Raw genomic sequence first — 12,047 nt, 5'->3', positions numbered from 1 at the left:
CTGACAGAAGTGAAAATTACCTTTTTCAATTCACTCATTATTGGACTCTAAAGTTTGGGACTTCTTATTTCATTAAATAAATGCTCCCTATCAATCGTACCCAAAGCAATAACATTTTGGATTAAGTTATTCTAATTTCCTATGAGAGTCTTTAGGCCTCACTCTATTTTGATATAATTATCTTCAATGTCGACTTCATTCAGCTACGGAAAACATCTACATATTTGTTTTGATAATTAAGTTTTTCTTTGTATACTTCATTCTACATAACTTTCATGCCTGTTGGTTAATTTCATACCAGGATTGGTGGCCAACAGCTCTCCGGGTCTATCACTTGTCATAACAGCACCTCTGCTTTCTAAGAAGTTTCCACAGATTCAGCTTATCACCAAAAACTTTGACAAACTTCTATAGATACACAGTGGAGATAATCCTAACTGGCTGCATCATGGGCTGGTATGGAAATATCATACCAGGAATGTGCAGGAATGGAAAATGCTACAGCTCAGTCCATCACAGGGAAAATCCTCCCCGGTATTGAGCTCATTTACATGGGAGTGCTACCTCAAGAAAGCAGCATCCATCATCAAGGACCCCCCCAACATCCAGACCATGCTCACTTCTCCCTGCTACATTGGGGAAGGGGGTACAGAATCCTTGAGTCCCACACCACGAGGTTCAGGAACAGTTATTACCCTACAACCATCAGGGTCTTGAACTGATGTGGATAACTTCATTCACAACTCTTTGACTTGATTATTACCAGTATTTTCTCTGAGCATTTAGATAGACAGACATCCAGTCTAAACAACTTACCCTGTTTTCCTTTCAGCCGCTGCACAAAGCCCCTGGTCCACTTCTTTGGTGCCATGTTGAGAGGAATGCCAGAAAGCTCACTATTGATATATAGGGCACACTGCAATTGTAAAAAGTCCCAGTCTTCCATGATCATTTGAGTCTTCGCTCCAGACATGCGATGCTGAGGACACAAGGGTTCATTAATAGATTACGATCTGAAAGGGGAAACTACTGATAAATTACCAGTATGAAGTTATTCTATATGGCAACAGAACCATTTCCTTCTCTTTCCCCTGCACAATGCTGTGCTCATGTTACGAGGGGTGATTGATAAGTTTGTGGCCTAAGATAGAAGGAGTCAATTTTTTTAAAAAAACTAGCACATTTATTTTTCAACATAGTCCTAGGAAAGGACACACTTAGTCCAGCGGTCATGAGCATACTGATCTTGGACCTCCAGAAAGTGTCCACAGCAGGGGTGATTGATAAGTTTGTGGCCTAAGGTAGAAGGAGATGAGTTATACAGCTCTCGTTACATGCACATGCAGTTCAACTCTTTGAGAGATTATGCAGAAAGTTTGAAGTTAATAACAGGGGTGATTGATTAAGCTCGTGGCCTAAGGTAGAAGGTGATGAGTTATCCCCCACCCCGACTTGTTCAATTTTTGTAAAATTTTTTTACAATCTATACTTTCACAATACCAGCTCAGCTGCTCTTTCCCGCCTCCCCCGCAAATGCCATCAACTGCACATCATTCATCACTACAGTTTTCAAAGTTTAAACATAACTTCTCAAGCTTTCTTCAGTCTGTCATGAACACCATCAACATAGTCACGACTCTACACTCAAATTCCTCCCAAAATTCAGAAGTCAAACCATCAGCATGTTATAACACAAAGCATATTTGACAGGGGTACACATGCCAACAGTTAACATTTATCTTTAACTTTCCTTCCCTCATAACTTAACCTAGGTTTTCTAATTTTTGCTGCTTCTCATCTCTTCTGCATTGTGTATATTACCTAACGTTTCACAGATTTAATATAAAGACCAAAAATATAATTTTCACTAATTATGTAGTTATGTACATAACAAGTTACTTTTTTAAAGACCATGGTGCAGAACAAAGAAGGGCCATTGTAGATTGGGATCAGGTGAAAAGGCTTCTGGCAATTGCCAGAACACACGAGAAACAAAAGGTTAGGCCAGGAATGTGACTCAGGTCCAAGCCACACAGCACCATACCAGACAAAAAGAGTGTGGATGTAGCTAAATTGTGACAGTGGATAAGACCAAACCAATAGGGAGGAAAGTGAGCATTAAATATGGAAAAATAACTTGGGGGCAGAAGTTGAAAGAACAAAGTTCTAGTTAATCATCATTATGTGCCATGTCGCATGATATGGGCAATCACAATCTCATGACCATGATTGTGCTTGGCAAAGGTTTCTACAGAAGTGGCTTGCCATTGCCTTCTTCTGGGCAGTGTCTTTACAAGACGGGTGACCCCAGCCATTATCAATACTCTTCAGAAATGTCTGCCTGGTGTCAGTGGTCACATAACCAGGACTTGTGATATGCACCAGCTCCAGCTGCTCATACGACCATCCACCATCTGCTCCCATGACTTCACATGACCCTGATCGAGGTGGGGGGGGCACCCTGTAGGCTAGCAGAGAGGAGCGCCTTTACGCTTCCTTTGGTAGAAACTTACCTCCACTAGTAAATAGGAAGGTTAAAAAACAACAGGTTTTGTGCACATTATTTGAAGCAGCTGTAAGATACTGTATTATACAGAGATGGTAAAGTGGGGAAGGTTACTCACAATGACCACAAGATGGTGCCCATGTACTCTGTCCAGAAGAAACCCAAACTAAATTCCAGATGTATGCACCAGACTGAGTTGCTAATAATAAATTACATCAGAACCCAATATAGCTGTCAGCATTCATTAAGATATACAATATTATGTGGTGCACGCAAACATTATTGTATACAATTAAGAGACACTGCCTTTAACCAGATTTAATATTACATCTCCTTACTGTTGTAATAATTCAAAAGCTTTCAAAGTGCACTCTGCAGTAGAACATCATTCCCCGCTCAGTTTTATTATGCTTAGTTTAAATACAGGACTTCCACTGCTGTACGCTAGGTCCAAATCGCAGCCTACACTAATGGGTTTGTCAAACAAAATCACACAGCTCTATTGTGTAGATAAATCCTCCACGTTTCAATGTAAACAATATAGGTCAGCCAAGAGGATGAATATCATTCTGAGAATATCACTACATTTCTCCCTACGTAAACTTCCATCATCTACTCAAGCCGCTATATCACCCTGATGTCCATACTTCAGGCCAATAGTCCTGCTTTCAACTTTACATGCTGACATCTGACACTGGGTCTTCACTCTGCCATTTTCACTGTTACGATGGTGCGGTGGTTAGCACAATGCTTTTCAGTACTGGCGACCCAGGTTCAATTCCTGCTGCCGCCTGTACGGAGTTTGTACGTTTCCCCAATGGCCACGTGAAATTCCATCCACAGTTCAAAGCCTCACTGGTAGGAAGGTTAATTGATCGTTGTAAGTTGTCCAGTGATTAGGCTAGGATTCAAAATTGGGGGATTGCTGGGCAGCACAGCTCAAAGGGCCAATTAACACATTGCATCTCAATAGTAAATAAATCATTACAGTATATAGTCGTGACTGTACACTCAAATTTCTCCCAAAATTCATAAGCCAAACCATCAGCATGTTATATATTCTTTTCGTTATCAAGTAGCATAAGGCATGTTTGACAAGGGCACAATGTTATGTTTAATTGTTGAGTATTTGGAATAGAAAAGGATCTTGGCAATTGTAGGGATGACTTGTAGCAGACTGAAAAGCTTGATAGATACATAGATACTCCACTCATCCCCATGGGGAAATTCAACCTTTTTTTTCCAATGTCCCATACACTTGTTGTAGCAAAACTAATTACATACAATACTTAACTCAGTAAAAAATATGATATGCATCTAAATCACTATCTCAAAAAGCATTAATAATAGCTTTTAAAAAGTTCTTAAGTCCTGGCGGTTGAATTGTAAAGCCTAATGGCATTGGGGAATATTGACCTCTTCATCCTGTCTGAGGAGCATTGCATCGATAGTAACCTGTCGCTGAAACTGCTTCTCTGTGTCTGGATGGTGCTATGTAGAGGATGTTCAGAGTTTTCCATAATTGACCGTAGCCTACTCAGCGCCCTTCGCTCAGCTACCGATGTTAAACTCTCCAGCACTTTGCCCACGACAGAGCCCGCCTTCCTTACCAGCTTATTAAGACGTGAGGCATCCCTCTTCTTAATGCTTCCTCCCCAACACGCCACCACAAAGAAGAGGGCGCTCTCCACAACTGACCTATAGAACATCTTCAGCATCTCACTACAGACATTGAATGACGCCAACCTTCTAAGGAAGTACAGTCGACTCTGTGCCTTCCTGCACAAGGCATCTGTGTTGGCAGTCCAGTCTAGCTTCTCGTCTAAATGTACTCCCAAATACTTGTAGGTCTTAACCTGCTCCACACATTCTCCATTAATGATCACTGGCTCCATATGAGGCCTAGATCTCCTAAAGCATGTAGATATTAAGGAAGAGATGTGCTGGAGCTTTTGGAAAGCATCAAGTTGGTTAAGTCACCGGGACCGGATGGGATGTACCCCAGGCTAATGTGGGAAGCGAGGGAGGAGATTGCTGAGCCTCTGGCGATGATCTTTGCATCATCAATGAGGACAGGAGATGTACCGGAGGATTGGAGGGTTGCAGATATTGTTCCTTTATTCAAGAAAGGAAGTAGAGATAGCCCAGGAAATTACAGACCAGTGAGTCTTACTTTAGTGGTTGGTAAGTTGATGGAGAAAATCCTGAGAGGCAGGATTTATGAACATTTGGAGAGGCATTATATGATTAGGAATAGTCAGCATGGCTTTGTTAAAGGCAGATCGTGCCTTATGAGCCTGATTGAATTTTTTGAGGATGTGACTAAACACATTGATGAAGGTAGAGCAGTAGATGTAGTGTATATGGATTTCAGCATGGCATTCGATAAGGTACCCTATGCAAGGCTTATTGAGAAAGTAAGGAGGCATGGGATCCAAGGGGACATTGCTTTGTGGATCCAGAACTGGCTTGCCCACAGAAGGCAAAGAGTGTTTGTAGGTGGGTCATATTCTGCATGGAGGTCAGTGACCAGTGGTGTGCCTCAGGGATCTGTTCTGGGACCCCTACTCTTCATGGTTTTTATAAATGACCTGGATGAGGGAAGTGGATGGATGGCTTAGTAAATTTGCTGATGACACAAAGGTTGGAGGTGTTGTGGATAGTGTAGAGGGCTGTCAGAGGTTACAGCGGGACATTGATAGGATGCAAAACTAGGCTGAGAAGTGGCAGATGGAGTCTAACCTAGATAAGTGTGAGGTTCATTTTGGTAATCAAATATGATAGCAAAATTCAGCATTAATGGTAAGACTCTTGGCAGTGTGGAGGATCAGAGGGATCTTAGGTTCTGAGTCCATAGGACACTCTAAGCTGCTATGCAGGTTGACTCTGTGGTTAAGAAGGTATACGGTGCATTGGCCTTCATCAATCATGGGATTGAGTTTAAGAGCTCTGGGTCTGTACTCGCTGGAATTTAGAAGGTTGGGTTTGGGGGGGGGGGGGGCGAAATCTCATTGAAACCTTTTGAATGTTTAAAGGCCTAGACAGAGTAGATGTGGGAAGAGTCTAGGACGAGAGAGCACAGCCTCAGGATAGAGGGGCGTCCATTTAACACAGAAACATAGAAAACCTACAGCACAGTACAGGCCCTTCAGCCCACAAAGTTGTGCCGAACATTTAATACAGAAATGCGGAGGAATTTCATTAGCTACCAGAGGGCGGTGAAGTTGTGGAAATTGTTACCACAGGCAGCTGTAGAGATGAGGTCGTTGGGTGTACTTAAGGCAGAGCCTGATAGGTTCTTGATTGGACACAGTATCAAATGTTACGGGGAGAAGGCTGGGGAGTGGGGCTGAAGAGGGGGAGAAAGGATCAGCCATAACTGAATGGCAGAGCAGACTCGATGGGCCAAATGGCCTAATAGTGCTCCTATATCTTATGGTCTAACCTACTAACCCGTATGTCTTTGGAACGTGGAAGGAAACCAGAGTATCCGGAGGAAACACACGTGGTTCACGTGGAGGATGTACAAACTCCTTGCAGATGGCGCCAGATTTGAACACCAAACTCTGAAGCCCTGAACTGTTATAGTGCCACACTAACCGCAACGTTACCATGGCTATTTTGGGCTTTGCTGCTTCTACCAAAACTCTGGGCCCCTTGGTAGCATAGCAGTTAGCTCGGCGCCATTATAGCTTGAGGTATCGGACTTTGGAGTTTAACTCCCCTGTCATCTGTAAAGAATCTTTGTATGTCCTCCCCGTGGAATACGTGGGTTTCCTCCCACAGTCCAAAGACGTACCATTTAGTAGGTTAACTAGTCATTGTAAATGGTTCTGTGATCAGGCTGGGGTTAAATAGGTGGTTACTGGGCAGTGCAGTATGGAGGGACAAAAATAAAAATAAACACAGAGTTAACATACTTAATAAATGTTTTTTTTTAAGAGTTTTGTTGTTTATTGTGAAACCCCACCAAAGGCCCAGGGCTGTACTGGTTAAGATTGGACCTTTGATGAGCTGATTTTAGCTTTACATCTTAAACCATGCCGATCATCATCGAATATTGTATTTCATTCATTTATAATTCAAATTCTAGAAACATTAACAAACCTTTTTAATGACATCATTTAAGAAGATAATTTCTGTCAGTTTCATGGTTAGGTCATCTTCGTTTGTGCCCGATTTCAAGTCGCTCACCACGGAGGGGCGAATACACAGTGGAGGAACCAATAACCGAGTGAGGACCAGGTCGGCAGGCTTCCCGGCCTCTGGGTTCATGAGGAGCAGCGGGATGTCTTCTGAGGGAATTCGTTTGAATAGATTCAAAACCACAAGGGGGTTGAGATTCTCCTGGAAAATAAATATAGCAAGTTGCAGCAAACTTTTGCTAGATTTTAGGGCATGTAATCAATGTTGCTCAAGGATCAACTTTATTTGCTATATACATTTACATGTATTAGAATTTGCTATGGTGTGGTAGTCAGGGCATAACATGCACCAAAAAATATTCAACAATTATACAGAATAAGAAATTAAAGAAAAAATAAAATTAGAGATTAAAGGGCAGATACAGAATAAAATGTGCATAGATTAATACCAGCATGTACTTACAATGTAAACAGCAAGATAAAAAGTGGATTAATGTGGTTGCAGTGTAATGACATGGGAAAAGATTGGGGGGGGGGGGGGTGTGGAGAGAGCCTAACTGGAATGGTTGATCAGATTAACTGCCTATGGCAAGAAACTTTTAAAATGGCATGGTTTTTATTTTAATAACCCAATGGATCTTTCGGAAAAGGCAGTTTGCAGGTTGGGTAGTGTCCGCAATATTTTTCCTGTCAGCTTCTTTGTCACGGACACATAGAAGTTCAAGCTGTTATGTAAATCATACAACGGAGCTATTCATGAGTCTTATAATAGCAGGACTGAAGCTGTCCTCGAACGGGCTGGCATGTGCTTTTAGACTTTTGTATCTTCTTCCCAATTGGTGAGGGGAGAAGAGAAAATGCTCGGGATCCTTGATTATGTTGGCTGCTTTACTGAGGTAGCAGGAGGTACAGGCAAAGTCTGTGGCAGGGATGCTGATTTCCATGCTTTGCTGAGCCACGTCCCCAATTCTCTGTAGTTTCTTACGGTTATGAGCAGAGGAGCTGTCATACCAAGCCGTGATTAATCTAGACAGGATGCATTCTATGGTGCATTGATAAAAATTGTTAAGGGTTAATAGGGGCATGCCGAATATCTTTAGCCTCCTGAGAAAGTAGAGCCATTCATGACCTTCCTTGGCTATGGCATCTACATAGTTGGACCAGGGCAGTTATTGGTGATGTTACTCCTGGGAACTTGGATATCATCTGGACTTGATGGCCTAAGTTACGAGGACAGATTGTGTAAACTAGGATTTTATTCCTTGGAACGCAGGAGATTGAGGGGCGATTTGACAGAGGTTTTTTAAGTTCATGAAGGGTACTCAGAGTGAAAGCACAAAGTCTTTTTTTCCAGGGAGTAAGTGCTAAAAACAAGAGGATGTAGATTTAAGATTAGAGGCAAGAGGTTTAAAGGGGACATGGGGGAAGCAACCTCTTCACACTAAGAGTGGTAGGTATTTGGAATGAACTGCCAGAAATGATTGAGGTATGTACAACAGCGATATTCTAAAGCCATCTGAATAAGTACATGGACGGGAAAAGTTTAGACGGCTAGAATCAGACACAGGGAGATGGGACTAGATCACCAGGCAACTAGTATGGACTAGTGGGTCTGAGTGGCCTGTTTCAATGCTATAAGACTCTATGATTTGATTGACAAAGATAATAAAGCAATGACATATGTAAAAAAGTTTACAATGAAGAGCAAGCATAAACTGCAAATGTATGTCTCACATACTCGACAAAGCAACTGCACCAATTAAAAATAAGGTTCAAAATCTATTTCTGCAAATAATCAATATGTTCAAGAAGATTCAACAGTACTAACTTGTGCTCTTCCAAGCAAAGCCTCCACCTCTTTGTTGTGTTCAATGGCTGTATCAAAGGACTGCAGAAAATCGGATACCACAGGATCCACTACTTTCTTGTTGGTTTTGTACTTTTCGTGGATAATTTTTAGCAAACCACATTTTTTCACTGGACCTATTTAAAGCAGAGGACCAAAACTTTTAACCTGTTGAGCACTACTTAAGTATAAAATATATATCATTCATCTTCAAACCAGAATAAAATAGAAAAGCTTGGATTTATAGTATGCTTTTATCTTATTCCAGAAAGTCCCTTAGTTGTTCCTTGTTGAACTGTCATGTACTCCGACATATACAATTTTCAGTGCAATCCCCCGTATAGCGTATGTTTATAAAATACCTTATTTATATACCTTATATAAATATACTTATAATACCCTATTTATTACCTTATATACAATATATTTAAAATACCCTATTTACATACTTTGATCTGATATATTTATATAATACCTATATATACCCCAATTATATTTACATATACTATTTATATATCCTATATACTGTGCACTTATATGGTAGATTCCAGTTAATTGGGACAGCCATTTATTTTGGACAACTCTTAAAAGAACAAAAACTAAATCTAGAAATAGCTGGGATTCCCTTCATTTATTTGGAACAATATGCTGCTTAATTGGGACAGGTGACTGCCGCTGATCAGATTCTAATCAGCATCTGTCACTTGCATTTGTATGGTTGTTAGACACTGCACCATGCTTAGAGTGAAAAGTTTTTAAATAATGTTAGTAGTGTCTGCTCGTGTTCAAAAAGCAATGATTTTTGTCACTGACAATTGGCGAAAAATAAGCAGTAAGACCTTTCAGAACTGTTTTTCTCACCGCAGTTTCAAGCATTCAGGCTTGGAGATGCCCAGAAATGGTCGGGAAAATGAAACAATTTCACTATTTCAACAAGTTAGGAATTACGAAGGTATCGACAGTTATCTTGAATATTACAATGAAATAAAGGTTTGGAGGATGCAACCGTCTAAAGTATTGTATGAAGGCAGCCCATTATCTACACTAGGTGTCTGTGCTGATTTTGTTCATTTACAGCCAATCAAACGAATACAGCTGTGTTCTGATGAAGGGTCTCGGACCGAAACGTCAACTGTTGACTCTTTTCCATAGATGCTGCCTGGCCTGCTGAATTCCTCCAGCATTTTGCGTGTGTTACAGCAGATGAATTCCTCAGTTCCTAGCTAATAGGCACTAATATAGTTTAATAGCATAGTAGAAATAGTGGTAGCATTCTAATTTGTTCTATATTTCGTTTAAAAACGTAACTTCTTACTCAGTTAAGTGGTAGTTTGTCTTTTTTTAATATCTTTTAGCTATTCTCATGAAACTTCAACCAATTGCGGCAGCCGCAAAGAGAAAGCCACTGTTGAGAAAAAAACTCACAAGAAATTTCAGCTAGAGTTTGCCAGAAGGCATATGTAAGACTGAAGTCAGCTGAAAGAAGGTTCTATGGTCTGATGAAACCAAAATTGAGCTTTCTGGCCATCAGACTAAATGCTATGGTTGGCATAAGCCAAACACCACACTTCATCAAAAATACACCATCCGTACCATGAAGCATGGTGGTGGCTGCATCATGCTGCAGGGGGGCTTCACTGCAGCAGGTCCTGAAAGGCTTGTGAAGGTAGAGAATAAAATGAATGCAGCAAGATACAGGGAAACCCTGGAGGAAAACCTGATGAAGTCTGTGAGAGAACTGCGACTTGGGAGATTTGTTTTCCAGCAAGACAATGACCCTAAGAATAAATCCAAAGCTACACAGAAATGGCTTAAAAACAACAAATTTAATGTACTGGAGTGGCCCAGTCACAATCCACAGCTCAATCCAATTCAGAATTTGTGGCTGGACTTGAAAAATTCACTCAGAATCACCATGCAAACTGACTGAGCTTGAGAAGTTTTGTAAAGAGAATGAGGAAAAGCTGCAGTGTCCAGATGTGCAAAGCTGTTAAGAGACCTATTCACACAGACTCAAAGGTGTAATTGCTGCCAAAGGTGTATCTACTAAATACTGACTTGAAGGGGGTGAGTAATTACTTTGTGTTTGATAATTGTAATAAATTTAAACCAACTTGTAGAAATTCGTTTTCACTTTGACACAAGTCTTTTTCTGTTGACCAGTGTCAAAAAAGCCAAATTAAATCCACTGTGATTCAATGTTGTAAACTTTTTGTGGGAGAGGTTGAATACACTGATAGGCATGATATATAAAAAACTTAAATTAAATAAGTAGTGCAAAAATAGAAAAAATAGTGAGGTGGTGTTTATGGTTTCAATGTCCATTCAGAAATCTGATGGCAGAGGGAAAGAAGCTGTTCCTGAATCGTTGAATGCATGCCTTCAGGCTCCTGTACCTCTTCCCCAATGGTGGCACATGACCTGGGTGATGGGGGCCCTTAACCCTTTGGTTCAGAAACAAAAGAAACAACGATCACTTTACAATGAAACTTCATAAAGTCAAGGATACTCTATCAGAATTGTTATTCATTTCCAAATTGTATGCTTTCAAGCAGGGTTTCTATGAACACATTAAGAACATCCGATTGTTTGCAGATCAAGCTCATCGCATGTGTCTGCCTCAACTTTTTGTTACAAAGGCTACAATAGATAAAAGGCTTTCAACGTCACAAGCACAAGTAAATATGAGACTCAGAGATTCTGCAGATGCTGGAGATCCACAGCAACACATACAAAATGCTGGAGGAACTTGGAAAAGAATAAATAGTCGACATTTCCGGCCAAGACTCTTCCTCAGGGACTGAATTTGACCGTTTCCCTCCGTCGATACTGCCTAACTTCCTGAGTACCTCCACCATTTTTTTGTGTAAAATAGATTATCCGTAGATTCCGGATTTTAAGCCGCTACTTTTTTCCCACATTTTGAACAGCTTTGAACTCTGCGGCCTTTAATACGGAGCGGCTAATGCATTATTTTTTTTCATGCCGCCAAAAACATTTTGCCTCGTAACAGTAGACCAATAAAATTGATGAGTAGTTCACAGAGGTCCAATGAAATTGTACGATAAATCAAGCGCACTTTCACAATTAAATTATTGTAAATCAGTCATTTGTTCTCACCCTCATCAACATGGAAAACACTCGAAGAAAAGCATTGTGCTGCCTTTATGGCAGTTATTTAGTTTATAATATTTTCGCTTAGTAATTCATTTTCTAGTTAAAGTTAGAAGAGTTTTAACTATATTTGTTTTCTGTACTACATCTCGAGATGCTATGACGTCACACCTGGTTTCGCCGCGTCTTGTGGGAAAAATACCAGTTTGCGATAAACGGGACGGCGAGGGCGAGCGGCGGAGCCAAAACGCTGCTTTTAAGTTAAAGGCGATCAATAACTTTTCCTGGTAGGCTGCAGTATATATATTTTTTACCAGTCGTTAGGAGATATTGGAATGTTGTTCAGTAAAAAAGTATACGCAACGTATATTTAAAAGTAGCCGCGTTACAGGCACGGTTCGAAAAAAAGCATTTGCAATATGTATTTGTTTATGTT

General features: G+C 40.6%; 1 protein-coding gene across 2 annotated transcripts in view; it reads right to left on the bottom strand.

Annotated features, from left to right (window-relative positions):
• The window catches only part of polr3a (polymerase (RNA) III (DNA directed) polypeptide A), an 82,196-nt gene that overhangs the window by 61,718 nt on the left and 8,431 nt on the right, over positions 1–12,047 (bottom strand). For both annotated transcript variants that reach the window (XM_073025614.1, XM_073025615.1), the window contains exons 5-7: positions 8,480–8,634; positions 6,614–6,853; positions 817–979 (exon numbers count right to left, since the gene is read on the bottom strand). In XM_073025614.1, the coding sequence (XP_072881715.1) occupies positions 817–979; positions 6,614–6,853; positions 8,480–8,634 (558 nt within the window). The remainder of the gene's footprint in view (positions 1–816; positions 980–6,613; positions 6,854–8,479; positions 8,635–12,047) is intronic.

Source organism: Hemitrygon akajei, chromosome 21 (genome assembly GCF_048418815.1).
Source record: "Hemitrygon akajei chromosome 21, sHemAka1.3, whole genome shotgun sequence".
NCBI lineage: Eukaryota > Metazoa > Chordata > Chondrichthyes > Myliobatiformes > Dasyatidae > Hemitrygon > Hemitrygon akajei.
Note: the sequence above shows the minus strand (reverse complement) of the source record. Positions and strands in the feature narration are given on the sequence as shown.